Consider the following 22,774-nt stretch of genomic DNA (forward strand, 5'->3'; position numbering starts at 1 on the left):
AACAGATGGACTTTTCCTTCTATATTGAGAGAATTCGTCCCTTGAGTAATATAGCTGCTAACTCCAGAAGCCCTTTGAGAGCCTAAATTTCTATCTACAGAGTGCAGTAATATCTTTATTTTTCTTCAGGCAAAGCACAATCTATATGATCACAGATTTGAAGGTAAAAGGACCATTCCTGATGCTCCCAGATGTTAATGCCTTCCCTATGTGCCTCAGATCACATTGGGTTGATTTTGTCTATGTGCTAAATTAGAAGCAGAGAGTTGTAGCATCAGTGAGACCTAGATTCAAATCCTCCCTCTGACCCATAATAGCTGTGTGACCCTAGACAAGTTATTTGACCTCTCAGTGCTAGTCTAGGCAGTTTTCTAAGAATATGAATTGCAGAGAAAATACTGATCTTCATTAGTAGAGGGAGTTTACTCACCTAGAAATTCCCTATGTTAGGTCCACTCTCTATCCCCTATGCCTACATACTGTAATCTACAATCTCTTGACATATTGAAGCTCCCTAGTACCAGGGAAACTCCTTGAGGGCTTGCATGACCTCATTTTTGTGTTTATATTCCCAGAACCTAGCAAAGAGGGAGATGCATAGTAATTCTTGTTGTTGATTCCTTTTACTCATGTCCATCTCTCCTTGATCCCCTTTGGGGTTTTCTTGGCAGAGATACTGGAGTGGTTTGCTATTTCCTTCTCCAGCTCATTTTACAGATGAGGAAACTGAGGCAAACAGGGTGAAGTGACATGCTCAGGGTCACACAGGTAGTAAGCATCTGAGGCTGGATCTGAATTTATGGAGAGGGGTCTTCCTGACTCCAAGCCAAGCATTCCATAGCTGCCCCATATCTGATATAAAAAAATGGCAGGGGTGGCAATTATGATTTCAAATCAAGTTATGGCTAAAATAGATTCAATTAAAAGAGATAAACAGGGTAACTATATTTTGATAAAAGGTACCATTGACAATGTAGCAATACCAATCCTGAACCTATAAGCAACAAAATACTATAGCATCTGAATTTCAAAAGAAAAGTTAGACAAATTACAGGTAGAGATAGTATTATTATAATAGCAGGGGACTTTAATCTCCCCCTCTCAGAACTAAATAAATCTAACCAAAAAAATAAACAAGAAAAGAAGTCAAGGGAACTGAATTTTAGATGACTAGATGTGATAGATATCTACAGAGAACTGAATGGAAATAGAAAGGAATACACTTTGTTTTCTTAGTAGTTCATGGTACTCTTACAAAAACTGATTACATAGAAGTATATAAAAATGTTGTAGTTAAGTGCAGAAATATTAGAAGTAAATACTTAATAAATGCTTTACGGAGTAACTGATTGACCCTTGGAAGTCTTTGATTCCCACCCCTTCATTTTATGAGACGAGGGGGCAAAGAGGGAAATGGAAATAAGACCTAAGTGTAATTGAATTGCTTATTTAGGGTCATACAGGTGATGTATGAAGAGTTAATATTTTTATCCAGTATTCCTGACTCCAAATCCAGTAGTTTTTCCTACACCCCACACTACTTTTAAAATTAGATTTAACTATATTCTTAATAGACAAACTTCTATCATAATAATATATAATCTTTGTATTAACTTGGTCAAAATGGAATATAAGCATTATGTATAATTTTGTACACAAATATCTAAATGACATAAATTAAAATGTGCAGACTTAGTCAAGTCATTTAACAATCTTTCCTTCCCTCAACCACATCCTCAGTAGAAAAAAGGTACCTTGAGAACAGAGGCAGTTTCATTAATGTCTTTGTATCTGTAATGCTTAATGCAAACTCCACCACACAATACATATTTCACAACTACTTACTGAATTAAAGTCCAGTGACCTGGGCTCAAAATTTCAGTCATATTTAACTCTTCCTTATTCCTCACTACCATCTGGTCAGTCAATTGTCATGTTAGTTCCGTTATCTCTCACATCATTTTCTTCCATTAGACTCAGACTGATACCACCCTAGGTCCTATTCTCATTACCTAAGTTCTCCTACCTCTAGCCTCCCCCTTTCCAATTTGTCCTTCATAAATTTTCCAAAGCAATCTTTGCAGTACAGAAGAATTTGGACAATGTCAGTCACTGCTTGAAAACTTTCCATGGCTCCCTATTGGTTAAAAGAAAAATCTGCTTTGCCTAATAAGAATAAGGCAAATAATTAAATTAATTAATTAAAATTAATTTAAGGCCTTCCAGGTGGCACAATGGATAAAGCAACTGAGCCTGGAGTCAGAAAGCTCTGAGTTCAAATGTGGGCTCAGACATTTAGTAGCTGTATGACCCTGGGCAAGTCACTCAATTCTGTTTGCCTCAGTTTCTTCATCTGTAAAGTGAGCTGGAGAAGGAAATGGCAAATCTTTGTCAAGAAAATCCTAGATGGGGTCACAAAGAGTTGGACATGACTGAAACAACTGAACAACATAACCTAGCTCTGACCTAATTTTCAATCCATATCTCTCTATTCTTATATTCATACTTTCTATTCAACTTATATTCCATCCAGTCTAGTTCTACTCATTATTCCCTGATCTCATCCAGCCCTCTCCCATTTCTATGTATTTATATTCCCTCCATTTCTCCAACAATTTAAATATTTCTCTTTCTTCAATGTCCAGCTAGGGTCCACATTATATACATTTTTCTCCATCACTTTCTTAAGACAATCAACAAAACAATAAAGCAAGCCCTGATATGTAGCATTTGCTGATTTTCAAAGTATAAATGCACACGCTGAAAATTTAACATTCAACTCTCCCAAGCTGGTTTGAACTATACCTAGTGCACCCATGGACTTAGAATGGATCTTAGAGATCATCTGATCAATATCTTGACCCCTTCATGTCAGAGTCCTTCTCTTTGGAAATCTGGTGAAATTTTGGAAATCTGGTGAAATTTTTCTCAAAATGATGTTTGTTATCTGCATTCATAAAGGAAAGAAATTCTTAATTCCAATGAGAGATTAGTGAAAATGAAGATAGAATTTTTTTCCCATCCAAATTCACAGACCCACTGACTTCTGTCCAAAGACCTCAGGTTAAGAACCCGTGATCTAGTCCAACATTCTCTCACTTTACAGATATAGAAGCTGATCTCCAGATGAGTGAAATGACTGGCCTATGGGTACATGAGGCATAAGGTTCGAAACTAAAGTCCTCCTGACTCCAAACCCAGAGTTCACTTCATTGTACATAATGCCCTTTCCTTTACCATGTTACTTTCCTCCCTAATTCTCTTTGGAAAATATCTACAAGGACTAATTTCTCCCTTATTAATTGCATTTGAGGGCCATACATTTTGGTCAGAGGTATTGGGGGGACTCTTTCTGTTGCTGCCCCTCAAGTGATGTGTTTCAGTGTGTGTGTGTGTGTGTGTGTGTGTGTGTGTGTGTGTGTGTGCGCGCACTTGCGCACTTGACCAGGGGTGGGGAAGCATTCCCTGGATTCCCAGAATTGTCGCAGTCACCCACCCACACATCAGAGCTTAGATATTTCAGAAAAGGATGGAAAAGAAAAGGAAAGCTGGTGACTCTGGGATGGAGACCAAGAGATCCTGACCGGTAGCATGGGAACTGTCCGCTCTGATCTGTCAGTGTCCCTGCAGCACAACTCAGGGTCAGTGAAAGGGGGCTATGTTTGTGTCTGTGAGTGAGGGGAGAGAGAGGGTTTTCATTTGAGAACTGAGGCATGACTAAGAGCCCTGATTACAGGGAGTCTTGCTCACACATTCAAGTTTAAGACCTCTCTTGATCCACAGCATAGAATTAGAGCTGGCAGGGACTTCCAGGTCAACGCCTCATTTTAGAGATGAAGAAAGTGAGGTTCAAAGATATTGAGGGGTTTGTCCAGGATCACACAGCTCATAAATGTGAGAACTGGGATTCAAACCCCAGAAATGAGTCCTAAAGACCAGGTTCTTACTTATGTTTTCCAACCAAAATGAAAAATTAGAGAATCAAGATTTTTGTCTTTGCATTGGTGTTATAGATGTTCTCCAAGCATTGGATCAAAATGAGCAGCCCATTCCTCTAAGAAACCCTACTTTCCTTCAGGAATCTGCTTGAAGCATCAACTACTTGAAGTCTTTCTTGATTCTTCCCCAAGTAATGCCCTATTCCCCACAATTACTTTGTTTTTATTTTGTGTGTATATATATATATATATATATGTATGTATGCATTTATGAAAAGATAAGTGGAGAGATAGACAGATAGATAAATGAATACAATGATAAATGAACACATTGATAGATGGATGGATAGAAAGATAGATAGATGGATAGATGGATTCATTTATAGATGGGTGCATTCATAGATGGACAGAAAGAGAAAGAAAGAATGAATGAATGAAAGATAGATGGATGGATATATTGATAAATGGGTGCATAGATAGATAGATAGATAGATAGATAGATAGATAGATAGATAGATAGGTGGACATATGGATACATACATAGATGAGTGCCTGGATACATTGATAGTATATATGTGTGTACATATGTATATTTATATGTATTTACATGGATGTGTGTAAGTATATACGTATGGAAAGATTGTATACATGTGCTTGCATGTATGTTTATTTATATGTATGTGAGTATGTGTGTGTATGTATATATGTATTCATGTATGTATGGAGAGAGAGAGTACATTGGCTCTAGAGGCAGAAGACCTGGGTTCAAATCCTGACCCTGATGCATACTGCCTGTGTGACCTTGGCCAAGTCATTTAATAGAAGGACCAGGCATGTTAATTGTTGCAAAAAAAAAAAAAATGTATCCTATCTGTGCAAATGTCCTTTAAATGCAAATAATTTCACACAGATAATAAATTTTACTTGGAAAAAAAACTTTCATTCTACTATCTCATTTTTCTTTGCCTTATAAATTTTAAAAATGTATCAATTGAAGCAGCTTGGTCCTTCAAGGAATTCTAAAATGGCAGTCCTTCTATTAACTTCTTTAGACTTCACTTCTCTCAGGGGTAAGACAAAGGGTAGACTAGATGGTCTTTGAGGTCCCTGAAAGGCATAAAGCTGGAATCCTCTGATCATGTACATACTTTGTTCCCTAATTGAATGTAAACTTCTAAAGGAAATGATTCAGTTTTGTGTTTGTTTCTCTAGTGCCTACTGTAGTGTATGGGACATGGTAGGCTCTTAATAAATTCTTATTGATTTCCTATCCCTGTCCTAAGATAAGTAAATATCAAGAGGAAATAGAGAACCACTCTCCCATTATCTCACACATTGTTTAAAGATGTATTACTGATCTACATTGAAGGCTACCGGGCAACTAATACATCCAGAACTACAAATGTGATGGACTAGAAAGAACACTGAACACTTGCGCAAGTCACTTACTCCATTTCCCCTCTGAGAAAGGATTGAATTAGATGACTTCTAAGACACTGGTGTCTAGACTGCATTTTGACTTAGAAAACCACAAACCCACATTATCTATACTGTACTGTATTTTTATTTATTTTGTTCAACATTTTCCAATTACATTTTAATCTGGTTGAGGGCACTGGAGAGTGTGGCAGACCATGAGTCTGACACTTCTGCTCTATGACACCGTCAGGTTCTAAATTCAGTCTGTTTTGGTAGAGGAATTTTCTTCCAGAAACTCCTGGCATTAATAAAATCAAAGGGGAAGGACAAAACAAAACAAATACATACATACATATACATATATGTATATTTGTATCTCTAAATTCATTCAGTTGCTCTGTGAAACCTTTAAAATGTTTCATTTCCATAATAATTCTAACATTGGGAATGGCAGAAAAATGTGATCACTAGTGAGTTTCCAGCCAGAACCAATGACCAAAGCTTTTTTTGTTTTGTCCATTACTCATATTCACAGATAACTCTGTCTCCCTGTACAAACCCGGTCAGCAAATTCCGAGGCAATTCCTTCTAAATAGTACCAAATATCCATCTTTTTCTATTTTTGATTAATTGATCCTCCCGATGAATCTGCTAACCTTGTTAGAGAAGGAAAGGAGATTAGTCTGACATGATCTGTTCTTTTAAAGAACCCATGCTGGATTTTATGACCATCACTTCCTTTTCTAAATTCTCAGAAATCATCCTTTTAATAATAAAAACACTCCATAATTTTTCCAAGAATCAAAGTCAGGCTTATTGTCCTATAGTGTTAAAGGTTCCATATGTTTTAAATAAAGCAACATTTTCCCTCCTCCAGTACTGACACACTTCTCCCACTCTACAGGGGCTTTCAAAGTAGGCTAATGAAGCAATAATGGTAGCTGACAGTAATTCCAATGTAAGGACATGCTTCCTAATAACCAAGAGTAATCTAAAAGAATAATGGATGCTTTGGGGTCATTGTGGGCTCCTCTTCACAGGATGAGATGACTTCAGACCGAAGCTGGATGATGACTTTTAGGGGACGCCTGCTTAGGTATTGGCTATCTCCTTAACCACAAAACAAATGCTTAAAATACAAAAGACACATATTGAGAAATACTCAAAACATGACATAATAACTCATAACTCCTATCAACTCAGGAGATGATGATGATGGTGGTGGTGGTGGTGGCAATAACTGGCATTTATATAATACTATTTTTTTTTTAGGCAGTTGAGGTTAAGTTACTGTTACTTGCCCAGAATCACACAGATAGTAAGTATCTGAGGCCAAATTCGACCTCAGGTCCTCTTGACTCCAGTGCTCTATCCACTGTACCACCCAGCTGCCCCTATGTAACACTTTGACATTTGCAAAATATTTTGTATATTTCATTTCATTTGATCCTCACAAGTACTCTTAAGTAGGGGTTTTTATTATCATCCCAATTTAACAGACGAGGAAATTGAGCTTTAAGAAGTTGTGACTTGCCCAGGATCATACATCAAAACATGAAACACTTTTTGGAACTGCTGAACAGGCATTTCTACTTCACCTCAGCTCAGCACTGTCCAAGCAACTCCCTCAAGGTCCATGTCTTTTAGCCAGTCAGGGTGTGGCTTGGGCTCATCTTCCTGCTGGGAATCATCTTATCTGAGAAGCATTATAGTAGCTGCAAGGATTATCTCCTAAAAGTCAACCAGCACCAAGAGAGAAATTCACAAATTCCCAAACACTCAAGGTAGCCATCAAATCTAAAAACTCTCTCTTTCAAGAGCACAAATCAGTCTCCTAAGCTCAGGGGGAGAAAGACAAATGAGTTAACATATGTGAAGTGCTTTGCACACTTGAAAGCACTGTATAAATGATATTTTTCAGAGGAGGCTGCTAGAGTTTGGGGATGCAGTCTCACATATGGTCTCACTGCCATGTCTGAACTGTTACCATAGCTGGGGAGTTGGGGGAAGTGATGAGAAAGAGAAGCATCTTCCTTCCCTTCATGGGAAGCATAAGGGACAGCTGTTAAGAGTCCCAGTCTGTTGGCTACTATAAGCAACTCAGCCCTGTCCATATTGATCCATTTCTATACTCTCCTTTACTGCTAATCTTGAAAATGTTGACTATATTCAATATTCTCACTTCCTCACCATTCCCTCTTTCCAACTCCTTGCACTCTGACTTCTCCCCAGTCCCTCTTCTACATACACTCATATACTTTACTGAAGTATCTCTCTGTAAAGACCAGAGGCATGAAATGTTTACCAAAAGGACATAGGGGGATTTGGACTGAAATTCTCTGATTCAAAATATTGGTCTTATTTCACTATACTCTAATAACTTCAATCCAAGAGATAAATGTTTGGACCCCCAAAACAGTCCTATTTCTCTTTGGTTCATCAGAGGAGGAGGGGGTACCACTGGATTTTGAAATAGAGAACCTGGGTTCAGACCCTTTCTCTATCAATCACTACCCTTGAGACTTTGAGGAAGTCACTCAATTTCTCTGGACCCCTGTTGTTTCATCAGTTAAATGAAAAAGGTAGGATTAAATACCTCTAAGGGTCCATTGAGGTCTAAATCTGTTTTCCTAAAGTGAGACATTTACTAGCTATGTGACCCTGGACAAATCACTCAACTCTGTTTGCCTCAGTTTCCTCATGTGTAAAATGAACTGGAGAAGGAAATGGCAAACCACTCCAGCATGTTTGTTAAGAAACTCCCATTGGGTTCACAAAGAGTCTGAAATGACTGAAAACAACCAAACAATAACAAAGTGAAATTAGTGCCTGCAGTCTATGTGATCTAGGATTATGTCTGCTAGAATTATCTTGTATGAGTTTTAACAGTCAGCATCTCTTACACATATGGGTTCATGAAGTTATTTCTTTGAAGCAAAACTGAAAAATCATAGGGAAAAAAGCCCCAAAAGTAATTTCCTAAGATCTTGAGGAAAAGGAAGAAATTGTAATGCTTTACAGACCAGTTTCAATGCATTGTAACTGAGCCAGTGAAATACCTTAGAAGGCCTGAACAGCCTTCACTATACTCTGGAGGCCAGAAAAACACTCAAGATGCCAAGGCATCTGGCAGTTTACAAAATGAATGGGTCCCTGTTCATCTCTGAGAATGTAGGGGGGGAATAATGGAAGTTAGCCCACAGGTCACTAAGACAATATCCAATTGTCTGTCAGTATTGTCCAACCCGATGTCTTAAATATGTCATTCTCCTTTTTTTGTGAATTCATTATTAAGAGCAATTCAAAACTTATGATTAATTAGAAATGAGAAGAGGAAGAGAACTATCTCTTATGGCATAAACATCTCTAATGGTATTTATCTGTTTTCCTTCCATAAAATGTGCTAACAGAAACAACAGCTTTGGGAACATTGATATCCAAGTATATCATACCACCATGCTTTCATCCACAGGGTGATTTGCAATAATTTGCATAAATATGCATAATTTAGGCTCATCTTAAATATTCTTTTAAATCAAAAGAAGCAGGGTTGATTTATCTTGTCATTTCTCCTGAAGAAACTGTATCTGTTTTTTATTTAGAAAAAGCCTGGACTAGCCAGCAAAGTGCTAACTTCTCCCTGTTCTTGTCTTGCGTACAGGTTGTACCAGCACAGGCGGAGTTCCGTGGTCGTGAACCTACCAGGACTTGAGGTGTTCCCTGGAGATCTCCTCGTGCCAGATGGAGTGGCCAGCTACCTGTGCCACCCAGCCCTGCTCCTGCACTCAGGTCACTGTCAGCAGGTTTGAGTTTTTTTAAGTAAGAACCATAGGACTGAAACCTAACAAAGCCAATTCATATTATTTGAAGGCAACCGTTTGACGAGCACTAGCCCCTGATCTACAGTGAATGTCTCTGCAAGGCAGGGTAGTTTGTGCAAAGAGGTATGGAGGATCTTTGACCTGGAAGGCTTCACTGAATCCAATCCCCTCATTTTACAGAGGAGAAAAATGATATCCCAAGAGATTAAGCAATTCATCTAAATTTTCACAGGTAGTGAGAGAAGTGGCAATGAGATGACCCATTTGTAAAGACTTCTACTTCTACCATTATTCTAGAGAGAAGGGATGGTATACTGAATAGACTGATGAATCTGGAGTTAGGAAGAGCTTGATTAAGAGTCTACCTTGGACCCATGAATGATCCATTTAGACTCTATGGGCCTCAGTTTCTTCATCTGTAAAATGAGAAAGTTGTATTCTTAAAATCCCTATTGTCCTTTCCAGCTCTAGGTCTGTGATTCTCTGAGCCTAGGATCAACAGCTCCATTCTTTGTCTTATAAGTTCCCTCAGGCCAGTCTCCCAGGGTCATGCTATCTGTGAAACTGAAATGGAACATTTACTACTTCTGATACCAAAAGAATCTTAGGAAAGATGTAGAGGTCTTGGCACAGATCTGTCTGCCTACGCCCCATGTTAATAACCTGGATCTACCACTCATTATAATCTGACCTTGAAAAACCATCCCATTTCTCTGGACCTCAGTGTTTTCATCTGTAAAAGGAGAAAGAAATCAGTGATCCTAAAGTCCAGCCATATAAAAAAGTATAACTGTGGTCTTCAAGTTGAGTTATCTATATATCTGAGAGTGTTCAAATCATAGAACCTTAGAATACTTAAGAAATCACCTGGCCCACCTCCCTTATTCTCTGTATGGGGGAAAAGGTCACAGAGAGGCCAAGGGATGGACCCAGCCCCACACACCAGGCTCATGGCACAGCTTGGATTAGAATTTGTCTCCTGATTCCTAGTCCAATATTCTTCCCATTAGACCATGCTGCCTCCCACAATCCATGGGTTGAAGGTTGACATATATGTGTATACGTGTATATATATATATACACGTATACACATATATACACACACACATATATATATACACATATATACGTATATATGTATGTATATACATATATATATGAAAACCATAGCAGTGTTCCATATACCTGATTCTATATGCTTGGAAGTTATTTAAAGCATTTAATTTCCATTAAAAAAATCCTCCATTGAAGCCCTACCCTGATGCCTGCTCATGACCCAGAGGTGAACCCTTGGTTCTTGAAGGCCATAACAATAGAGGATAGACTCTGGAGAGTCTTATAAAAGCTGGGGAAGTGTTCAGTATGGCCAAATGATGACTGTATATCTGTCATAAAAGAATCATCCATGCTCCCTTCATACAGGTTCATTCCCAGTTTGGCTGCAGGAGGATTTTTATTACTATTGTTATTGTTATTATAGCAACTCACAAAGACAGAGAGAGGTTACAACCTACATTCGCATATGAAGTACCCCCACCAAAGGAATTACCCATCTTGGAAATGTTAAAGAGTAAACTGTACCACAGTTCCTCTGTGGTGCATACCTAAAAGCTCAAGTCAACAAATCTCTAATCTTAGTACTGAACTAAGTACCATGATGACTGAAAAGGTGTTTCCTTTCTTCAAATAACTCAGTCTAATGGAAGGAAGGAAGGAAGGAAGGAAGGAAGGAAGGAAGGAAGGAAGGAAGGAAGGAAGGAAGGAAGGAAGGAAGGAAGGAAGGAAATAGATACTATGGTTCGGATTCATATAAAAGCAAGACAATTCCTGGCCTCGGTGAGCTTACACTCTAATAGTGAGAGCCAATGTCTATAGGTGAACAATGGTCAAGGAAGTAGAACTGGGTATAGGAAGTCAGAGGGATAATGCGTTGATCCTTAGAGCAGCAAACTAATTAACACAGCCTTTTCAGAAGGAATGTTAGCATTGACTTGATTATGTCCAAAATCAAAGATGAAACCAATATTGTGTTTTCTTCTAAACAGTGTCATGTAGCTGAAGCTGGAGATAATAAAGGGCAGAGTTCATGAAAGACTAAAGATATGAGATGTCAATCTGAAAATTTCTATTTCTTGAGCTATCCAAAGGTCAGGGCTCCACATGTTAGCCGAGACTCAAAGATATGTTTTCTTGGTCCATGATCACAATGACGCAGAACGATGGCTTCCTTCACTCTAGAGTAAAAATTGCAATGAGTGGGACTTGAGAAATGCTAAGACAAACACCTTACAATACCAGGTAACAAGCCTTTAACATTAATGCTTACCTAGAGGAAGTGTAACTCACCTTCCTCTTTATGAAAATCAGTGAGATAGCCAAAGCCAAAGGGAGGATACTCAGCCAGACAAATACCTCCCAGTGGCCCCATTGAACACACACTGTGAGGCATGTTATTAGTAATCATTGCAGCCCAGATAATTACTTCTATTCTCCTGAACTGAAAGACAGGGCCATTTGATGAATCTGATTGAAAAGAGAGATGAACGTAAGCAGAGCTTATTTCCTCCATTGTATTTGGCAAGTTTTCATCTCATGCCACCTAATCACAGGAGTCTCTGTCCAGCCTTTCCAGAGGCACCATTAATGCTCGTAGTAAGGTTTCAGCAATGCTCAATAAAATTCATCCAAGTAGGGAGTGCAATCTATGTGAACCAGGAGGCCAGAACCTTCCTACTTGGTCTTAAATGGCTTCCTTCTCAGTCCATCTTAACTTCTAGCTACTTGAAAGCAAATCAACAATGTGAATCTCCAGGCAGATGAAATTTTGATTCTCATTATTTTTTTGGCTTCAATATTTTGAATATTTCAATATTCAATATTTCAAAATTTTGGCTTCAGTATTCCTTTTAAATTATGATGCGAGCTCAGCTTATAGAATCTCTTGGGCCTCAAGATTGGTCAGTACATATCAAATCACATATATTGGGATGGTTCAAGGGTGGAGAATCTGTGGCCTAAAGGTCACATGTGGCCCTCTAGATCCTCTAAAAATCCCCTTAATAAAAAAATTGTTCTATGAAGTTTGGATTCAGTCAAAGGTCCACACTTGAGGAACCAAAGGGTCAGATGTGGCCTCGAGATCACAGGCTCCCCAAACCCTGGTTATATAAAAGTGGAGACCAGATCAGATGACCTCACAAGGTCCTTCCATCTAAGACTTTATGTATTTGATCAGTTACTGAATTTGTTGTACCATACTTTATGGAACAAATGGAATTTCCTCTGAATATTCTAATAAGATCACCCTAATTCCTACTCAGTCTGAAAGATCATAGATTTAGTTATGGACAGAACCTTCCTTCCTTTGGAAGGAAGATTCCTTAGGAACCTTAATCAAGTCTAGTCTCCTCAGCTATAGGAACCTACAAAGGTTAAATGACTTGACCATTGTCATATAGAAAGCAAGTGATAGAACAAAATCATGGTATCACTGGAAGGGACCTTAGAGGTCATCTCATTTTATGAATGGTGACTCTGAAGCCCAGAGAGATTTAGGCAGTAAGTCAAAAAACTAAGATTATAGTTTTACAGATTTATATCTGGACCATGAGGACCATAAAGGATATCTCATCCAACTCCCTTGTTTTCAAATGGTAAAACTGAAACCCATTGAGGTGAAAGGATTTGTGCATGGTCAGGGAGATAGTAAAGGGCAGAACTGAGCTCATGGCATTATGGATTTTGATCTGGAAGGACATTAGAGGACATCTAAACTAACACTCTTATTTTAGAAAGGAAGAAACTGAGGGTCAGAGAAGACTTTTTAGACATTAAGCAGGTGTTTTGTTTAATGTTATTGTTAAAGTCACTTGTTTAGTAGCAGAACTGACATCTGGACCCAGGTTTTCCTAACTGCAAGTCCAGGCTTCATTTTAGAATCTGAACAAATATAAATTCACATTTTGTTCCCTCAAGAGAGAAGTAGAATTAAAACAGGAAAATGTTAATTTGGCTCATTATTTAAAGAAAAAAATTTCAGAAAGCCTCTTGATAATCCGTCACTTGTTTATAGAATAATACCTTTTCTTTCATTTCATTTACCAGAACCCAAAAAGCCAAGATGGCCATTCTCCAAGAAAGGCGTGGTGAGTGTCATTTAATATAATTACTCTTTTAATTAAAGCTCCAGCAGTTCAGGACAAAGCACCAACAACTCAAGTGTTCCTTCCAACTCTTCTTCTTTATATGGAGACAGGTGGCAGGTGAAATTTAAATGAGATTATAGAAGTGGGATTGCTGAGAGAGCATGCCAAATGGGGCTTTGTGCATTGAAACATTGCCAAATACCAGGCATTCAGGTGCCCTGCCAGGAACAAAGCTCTTTCTCCTGCTTTAGGAAGCCCCCTCCCTCCCATACTGTTATGCCTTAACTTCCTAAATCTATAGCTATATATACCATAGTCAATAGCTCACTTGATGATAGGGAGTCCTTATGTAAGTTGTCAGTAGGACTGTGTTGTTTTAAAGCATTGCAAAATTAATGAGCTAGTCCAAAGAAGGATTCCAGAAATGCATTTCTATTTCAAGGAAAGGGAGCAGGGTTTGAATGAGTTCTTGATTGTGTTCTGCTAAATCTGTTCAGAAGCGTATTCATTCAAGACACTGGTAGCACGTTTATTTGCTACAGCGGAGCCTGGCCGCCTTTGAAAGAGGGGTTGCCATGGTCCAAATCCTTTTCATCTGTGTTGGGGGTAAAAGGGCTAGTGTAGTCAAGAGTAAGAACAGCTGACTTCTGGTGATTGAAAGAAGGGGGAGCAATTGGAGGAGTGGGAAGAGAAAGATGTATAATGGTACCACCAGTTCTCCTAGTTACAGTAAGGAGTAAGCGTAAAGAGGAAAATTATCCCGTTTTATTTTTTCATTAAAAATGAACCTGTCTGCCACTAATTTATACAGATAAACTGTCTTAGCCATTCTGTCTATATACACATTAATTGGGAATGAGAAAACAAAAAGCAAAACAACAACTAGTTATTTTGAAAACTGATTTGTCAGGATTTTTTAGTTGGGAGGGATGCTAGGGATCATTCAGTCCAACCCTTTCATTTTATTAAGGAAGGATAAGATCATGAATTTGATAGAATATAAGCTTCTTGAGGGTAGGGACTAGTATCTTTGCATTCCTAGCAAATGAATTCTCTATGCTCTGCAAATAATAATAGCTAGCATTTATGTAGCACAATAAAGATTATGAAGCACTTTGTGGATGTTATCATGTTTGATTCTCACAATATGTGAGGCAGGGGCTATTACTATGCCTGTTGTGCAGATGAGGAAACCTAGGATGCTGTGACTCACCCAGGGTACATAGTTAATAAATTTGTGAGGCAAAACTAGGCAGGCTACCTTCCTGTCTCCAAGTACAATGCTCTAGCCTTCCACCATCTTAGAGGTAATCTTCATCGAAATGAAAACATAAAGTAAGATTGAAGAACTATTGGTTTTCAACAAAAGGGCTTAAGGTGAAACATCATTTTGAGGTAATGGAAAGTTAGTTAGATGGTTATAGTTCCACTGATAAAATGGAAAGTTTCCCCATATATAAAACAATGGGTTTGGACAAGAGGATATTTAAGGTACCCTGAAATTTTCAACCTATGATGCTAAAAGTTCTTGCCCACTGTACAGTGTGATTCTGAGGAAAGAACCTGACAAACCTCAAATGAATTAAGAGTTCTTATGGTTCCCCTTTAATGGTGCCATCTTGCCTCCTTTCTTTCTGTTTCACTTTCCTTATAAAAGGGACTAATCCAACTGTTGCTTGGGATAATGAATTCTATATGTGTAACATACTTTTCTAGCTTCCTCCCTTAACGCAATCTGGGTCTTCATGTGGATTGATAGAAAGTGTTGGGTAGTGGGTAGGAAGCTGGATGTGGAGCCAGAGGAGTTGGGTTTGTTTTGTTTTGTTTTGTTTTGTTTTGTTTTGTTTTTTGGAGGGGGCCAGAAGTCAAGAAGAATTATCTTTCTGGGTTCAAATTTGGCCTCAGACATTTACTAGCTGTGTAACCCTGGGTAAGTTACTTACCCCTGTTTGCCTCAGTTTCCTCATCTGTAAAATGAGCTGGAGAAGGAAATGGCAAACCACTCCAGGATCTTTGCTAAGAAAACTTAAATGGGGTCAGAATCAGACATGACTGAACAACATATGATGGAATGTTGAATGTGTGGGAAAGGTGGAAATAAAAGTTCTGAGTTCGAGAATAAAGATTTTTATTTCATTCTTAGGTAATAATTACAATCCTCAAAATAATATCATAGCCCCAGCTATAGCGGATTCAGTTTGACAAATATTATGAAGCACTACTATGTACCGTGCAATGAGGATATACAAAGAAAGTCCCTACCCTTAAGAGTTTGCAATCTACTGAGAAGATGCAAAATGTACATAGAAAATGGCGGGCGATTTCAGGAGCAGGAGAGTACTAATAGTGGGGAAGGTTGACAAAGGCTTCCTTGGGAGGTGGCACATGAGCCAAATCTAGAAGGAAGCTAGGGATTCTGGGAAGTGGGGGGGGTCAGGAATCTAAATGTTTCTGGGTAACTCACAAGTCCTGGTTTTAGAGCAATACTGCCCTTTGAAGTGAACTATAATGGTTTTGGTAAGTGGCTAGAAACCCTCCTCCCCATTCCCTAAGTCAAGAAGACCTGGCTTAAAGTCCTGTCTCGGACACATCAATCATTCAACCAACAAGTATTTATTTGCCCTATCGGACTGCACATACCTCTCAATGACCAGGGAAAATCTCAAAGATGGAGTTCTTCTTCAGCTTTTGTGGGTGTCATGGTCCTGTTTATCAGTTTGGTGAAGCCTATGGACCAAAATAATGTTCTTAAAATGAAGCCCCAACGATTACAAAGGACACCAATTCTATTGAACTATACTTATAAAAAATATGAATGACCTAAGTTCATGGATCCCATGAGAAGAATCCCTGTTTTAAGACTATAAGGTGTAGGACAGTTGTTGGTCTGCGATGGCAGCATCTCCTCACCAGGGAGCTCCCTACAGCAAATCATGGATGTAGCACACACACACACACACACACACACACATGCACACACATGCACACACACACACACTGCTTATTATAATCATGAAAATAATGTAACTAAATATATTCTAAGATTATAAGATCTTAGATTCAGAACTGGAAGGGACTCCAGAGAGCATGTAGACCAACTGCCTCATTTTACAGAAAAGGAAACTAAGGCACAGAGAGGCTAGGGGATTTGTCCAGGGTTAGTAGCTAGCAAGTATCAGAGATGGAATTTGAATGCACTGACTCCAAGTGTAGCACTCAGTTGTAACTATCACACCACAGACACCTAATTCTCTGAAAGAGTTAACATCACTGGAGGAAGGGAGCAGTTTATGCCCTCTTCACCAAGAGACCTCATGGTATGAGCTCTCAGGGTTGCCAAGTACTCAGAAGCTCTAGTAATTGCAAAACCCAAGATTTGCCAACTGGTACCTACTCCCCCACAATGCCTCCGACTCATTGTCTCACTGGGTTTCTTTTCTCATTTGATATACTGGTTTCCACAACAGTTCAGTTGCTATGATCTCAGACCTCAACAAAAAGCATAGATCCCAAATGCTGTGGGATCACACACACACACACACACACACACACACACACACACACACACACACACACCAAAATGCCTTGGTGATTATGGAAGACTAAAAAAGGCTTCTTTCTTTGGCATCAAAGAAAACATCCATTATCTTCTTTGCCACTAATCTTTATGGGTTTGTAAAATATGAGCAGGCCCTCCTAGTGGAGCCACTATTGATGCTGGTGACAGGAGATGATAACCTGTTCCCATTTTTATCCAATATTATAAATGTGACTCACTCCCCTCACCCTCACTGGCTGCTTAGATTCTCTGCCAGCAGCACACATGCTGAGACACAGAAACAAGTTGAAGAATGATCATTGATGAATGACTATCTGGAATGTAGTCAAATTGGCTTTAAGACTCTCATACATTACTTTTCTTTTGACACATCCTTCCTGGCTAAATTGCAAAACTGAACTCTTTAAAGGGGTAGTTCCATTCCAGGAAAAACTCAAGAAGGTAGTATGTGGACATGTCAGAGACAGGACGTAGCGAGGCTATGTCTCTCTCTAGCTCCTAGTAAGAAGTTAATCAATTCTTGTTGAATTGAATTTTACAGATGAGAAAACTGAGGCATGGAGGATAAATGACTTATCCAAAGTGACACAGCTATTAATTATTAGAAGTTGGATTTTGACCCCAGGGCTTCCTCATTCTAATTCCAGCATTCCATCCACTTTAAATCCAACCTGTCTACACTAGACTTGGTAGAGATGCTAGATATTTCAAGGAACAACCAAAACAATATATTAAAGATACCATTGTTGTTTCTATCTTCAAGGCATTAACCTACAGATTTTTTTTAAGCAGAGCAAAGACAAACAGAAACAAGCGTTTGACCTGAAAAGTTGCCTTTCCACCATTAAGATTACCGACTGCAGTGGATATGAGTTTCACGGCTTGAAGGTACCAACTCAAGTAAATACATCCCCTTGGCTCCCCTGTGCCTTCCATCCCTTCCTTTCTTAAATGGGATCCCATTCAAATTAAGGTGGTGGCTGGGTTCTGCTAGCCTCCTCTGGGGGACCAAGAACAGGGACTACCAGTCCTTATCTTAGAATTGCCTGGTTTTCATGATGGGTACATCTTCAACCAATTGAAGCATTGAAATATAGCTGAAGACAAGTCATAAATTTCCTCAGTATACTTCCATCTAGTAGTCCAGTACATCCAGGATTCAGGATTTCAACAGAGTGTTCCTTCTACCAATATATTCATCCTTAATCCCTGGATGCCTTCGTAAGTGGCTTTCTTGGGTTGCTGAAACCAAAGAAATTCACCAACCTCCTATCATCCTTGGCAATCCTCTGTCCTTACCTAGCCTGATCTTCAGGTGATTAATACACTGGGGCCATTATCAGATTCAAACCCAAAGCCTTTCCAATTGGAAATTTTCTGCAGTATTTAAGTTCTAATTGCATAGACTTCAGGTTTAAGCCACACCATCAAGGGGCATCTGAAGAGAACAAGGTAGAGAACTCAAAACAACCTGAATTACATTCACTTTCACTTTCAAAGCCACTGTTAAGTGACTTAAGGTCCTCTATAGCCCTAGGCAACTCTCTAAGATGCTAAATTGTAGGATGGTTGGGGATCTGCATTGATAGAAGAGTTCCCTATACCAACAAAACTGACCAGTTCAGTGCAAAACCAAAACAGGCCACGTAGCTCACATGTGGTAAGTAGTAACATTACAAACTCAATTTTTCTTTTCAACTCAGCAAAAATCTAATATGGGCTGATTCTATGAAAGGTAGAGGGAAAGGGAGGGAGGAGCCAGGCATTTATTAAGCACCTACTATGTGCTAAGCATTTTACAAATATCTCTTTTGACTTAAAGGGATGTCATAGTGGATAGAGCTCCAGGTCTGGAGTCAAGAAAAGTAATCTTCCTGAGTAAAAATCTGACCTGAGACACTTCCTAACTGTGTGACCCTGAGCAAGTCCCTTAACCCTGTTTGCCTCAGTTTCCTCATCTGCAAAATGAGCTGGAGAAGGAAATGGCAAACCACTCCAGGATCTTTACCAAGAAAAACCCAAATGGGGCCACAAAGAGTCCAACTTGACTGAATAGAACATGGACCAGATGGGCCATACAGCTGAAAAATGACTGATGAGCCACGTCTTTTGTATTATGGGAAATAAACTGACAAGCAGTACTTAGGGTCATCAATGAGAAAAAGTCGATCATAGACCATAGCTCTAGAGTTGAAAGGAACCTCAGACACCTTCCAATCCAACTTTCCTTTTCCGGATGAGGAAACTGAGGCCTAGAGATATTGACTTACCCATTGTCACGCAGGGGATAAGTATCAGAGGCAGGATTTGAACTCATGATCTCTAGCTGCAGAGCTAAGGATTATTCTGTTGTCTGTTGATGTATTCTTGCAAGTCCCCTACACCTCCACGACCCCCACCACTGCCACCCCAAAATAACAGCAAGTCAGGTCAATCAAGTGAAATGAAAGATTTCTGTTCTTTTTCTCATTGTGTATAGGATAAGACCTGGGAGGAAGTTCTGGAAAGACATGAGAAGCTTCCTAATGAGCCACCAGACTTGAGAAAGCAGCAGGAAGCTGTGTGGGAACTCTTCACCAGTGAATGCACCTATTATTTAGACCACTTGCTAGTTCTTAAGATGGTAATGCTCTGTTTTGCTTCATTAACAAATTCAAAATGTTCATTTAGCTCCTTGGGAGTTGGCTTTGTTATTACAGAAAGCTAGGTAATTTCATTAAATTTGGAGAGGATTTATGGTACCTACAGTGTACAGTGGCACTGTGTTAAGTGATAGGAATTAAACATTTCCTGACCCCTAGAAACTCACATTCTATGGGTGAAGACAACATGTGCTCAGGTTGGTAAATGTAAAATACAGAAAATACAGAGTAATTTTGAGGAGAGAATTCTAACAACTGCAGTTAGATGGTGCAGTGGTTGGAACACTAGCTCTAGAGTCGGGGAAGACTTGAAGTCAAATCCAACCAACACTTACTAGCTGTGTGAGCCTGAGCAAATCACCTAATCTGTCTGCCTCAATTTCTTCATCTGCAAAGCGGAGATAACAATAGCGCCTATTTCCCAGGGTTGTTGTGAGGATCAAATGAGCTAAGATTTGCAAAGCATCTTGAAAACTTTAAAGCACTGGATAAACGTTAACTGTTCTCAACTGAAGAACCTTTGTAAGAAATTACATACTCTAAACATTGAAAGCAAGAGAAATTTGAAGCAATGTAGCACAGAGATTAGAAATTTGGCCCCAGAATGAAGATCTGGTTTCTTCTGGCACATACTGGCTGTGTATTCCTGGCCAAGTCACTTAACCTCTCATGGCCCTTGAAGTAATTCACTGAGGCTGTAAATTGTAGAGAAGGTGCCAACCTGGACTGGTAAAGGAAGTTTCCTCTTCTGGGAGCTCCCTATCCCAATGACATTATAAGTCTAGGTCTATCCTTAAATGAGAAGAAAGAGCATTTCTGCAGGTGGATCAGTCTGGGCAAAAGCATGGAGAAAGGAAATAGAATGTCATATACTCTAAACAGTAAGTACCACTTTGAGTCTCAGTTTCCTCATCAGTAAAAAGGAGATAACAGTAACTACTTACTTCACAGGCTTACTATTGGTACCAAATGAGCTAATGGATTTAGAAAACTTTGTAAAAATCAGTGTTATATCATTAATAAGAAGAGGAAAGCAATTATTCGATCATGTATTTAAGGCTGGAAAGCCCTTTGAAGTCATCTGGTTTCATTCCTTCATTTTACAGAAAGAGGATACTGAGTTCTAAGGAGTTTGGTGACTTACTTTGGGTCCCACGTGAAATAAATAAGAGTGATGGAATTGGAACCCAAGTCCTTTGAATCAAAATGGAATACTTTCTACTGTACCATGTTTCTTCAAGGTGATGTTGATGGAGTTTTGGAGAGAAAAAAGTTTGGTCTAGAAACGGAGGACCACAGAACGAAAATGATTTAATTATGTCCACATAGGTCGTCCTTGCTAGAAAAAAATTTAAAACTGGGCTTTCCCCTTCAAATCCAATGTTCTTTGTATTATAACAATCATAGTTCGTGTTTATATAGCACTTTAAATTTTGTAAAATATTTCATAGGTCAGCTGGGTGGTACTGCGGACAGAGAGCCAGACCTCTTTCAGGAATGTCTGAGTTCAAATGTGGTCTCAGGCACTTACTAGCTGTGTGACCCTGGGCAAGTCATTTAACCCGGTTTGCCTCCATTCCTCCTCTGTAAAATGATCTAGACAAGGAAATGGCAAAACACTCCAGTATCTTTGCCAAGAAAACCCCAAATATGGTCATGAAGCATCAGATGTCACCGAAAAATTGCTGAACAGCAACAAAGTGTTTTATATGCATTACCTCATTTAAACCTTATGACCCTTTGCAATGGGTACTTTAGGCATTGCAGATCCCATTCACAAGCATGGAAACTGAAGTTGAGAAGCTCAGGAGCACAGATTTAGTGTCAGAGATGGGATCTGAATTCATGTCCAGTACTATCATACCCCATTGCATTAATTAGGTGAAAATAAGGTACACATGACAATAACATGACAATTACTTATTTTTGCCCTGGTATTTATTCCCTTGAGCATCGGTACAATGAAAAGAAAACTGGAGTTGGAGTCAAAGGATGTGGGTTCAAATTCTGGCTTTACCACTCTGTGGTCATGACCTTGGGCTAGTTATGTTAGTGTTCTGAGCCTCAGTCTCCTTATCTGTAAAATTAGGAAATTGGAACAGATGATCTTTAAAGTCCTTTCTAACTCTAAATGTAGGGGATGTAGAGAAGATGTTTCCTAGTCTGTAGGCAAGGGAATAAAGAGAAACAAGTTTATATTCTTCCCTTTGAATTTTACTCAATGGAAACAAGGAGAAATCAGAGACAATATATATGCTAGGAACCTAAAATCCATTCCCTTTAAGTAACTTCTTTTTCCTTCTGAAAACCATTGGTCAGCCCCCATTAGCATCCAGATCTCCATATCAAAGAGTTGGATCAGAATGTACTCTATGATGCTGAAATGAGACAGAAAGAACCATTTGAACTAAGTATCTTTCAGAAATCCTGAAAATTGCACTTCTAAATTATTTTCTAAGGCAATGAGAAGGAAGACGAAATACACCAGTCTCTCAAAAGGGAAACTTCAGATGGACAAAGCAGGAATAATGGGCATTTTTCTGGCGTTTTTCTTAGGTCTTTATGAACACACTCAAATACCTGCAAAACTATGAATGCCTCTTGGATGTGGATTTATGGAGACTTTTTGCAAACCTTGAAGAGTTAAGTCAGGTGAGGAAATGATGAAGAAAAAAATACTGACTCTTGGCAACCTGTGGAACAAAGATAATTTGTTACAACTCATGAAAAGTACTTAAAATTGTTGAGCCTTCATCCATTCTGGTGGATAGAATTCTACCAAGCAAGCTAAACATTGATACATTCCACAACTCCCTTCCTTCCTGGAAAATGTGTAGCACTATGGTTACAAGATGTGGCTGGCATGTGTGATTAATTTTGCTTAATCTTTTTTCTTTGTTACAAGAGTGGGATTATGGACACAGGAAGAAGGGAGGGGCAAGTTTATACAAAAATGGCTATTATTTTTAAAAGAGTTATCAATAAAACAAGAAAATGCTAATAATATTTCAGCTTGCATCATTTATATGGAGATGACCACTAATTCCCAATCTCTTCTAGCAAAGCGAAAGGGGTGAATGCCAGAAAGCATAGCATCATGGACATGTTGGTAAATGTTTAATAACCAGCTCTCCGAAGGGAAAAAAGTACACTTAGTTTAATCTGCATTATTATAATTTTCTCCATCACTTCCTTAAATCCAGACAATCAACAAAACAATAAATCATTAGCCAACACTGAAAATTTAAAA

The 22,774-nt window shown here is 38.9% G+C and overlaps 1 protein-coding gene across 4 annotated transcripts in view; it reads left to right on the forward strand.

Moving 5' to 3' along the window:
* The window catches only part of PLEKHG7 (pleckstrin homology and RhoGEF domain containing G7), an 85,763-nt gene that overhangs the window by 23,096 nt on the left and 39,893 nt on the right, over positions 1-22,774 (forward strand). For 3 of the 4 annotated variants that reach the window (XM_072655571.1, XM_072655569.1, XM_072655568.1), the window contains exons 4-8: positions 9,019-9,146; positions 13,283-13,323; positions 17,672-17,770; positions 19,362-19,505; positions 22,081-22,176. In XM_072655571.1, coding sequence (XP_072511672.1) covers positions 9,019-9,146; positions 13,283-13,323; positions 17,672-17,770; positions 19,362-19,505; positions 22,081-22,176 — 508 coding nt within the window. The remainder of the gene's footprint in view (positions 1-9,018; positions 9,147-13,282; positions 13,324-17,671; positions 17,771-19,361; positions 19,506-22,080; positions 22,177-22,774) is intronic. The other variant, XM_072655570.1, reaches the window with a different exon arrangement.

Source organism: Notamacropus eugenii, chromosome 3 (genome assembly GCF_028372415.1).
Source record: "Notamacropus eugenii isolate mMacEug1 chromosome 3, mMacEug1.pri_v2, whole genome shotgun sequence".
Lineage (NCBI taxonomy): Eukaryota > Metazoa > Chordata > Mammalia > Diprotodontia > Macropodidae > Notamacropus > Notamacropus eugenii.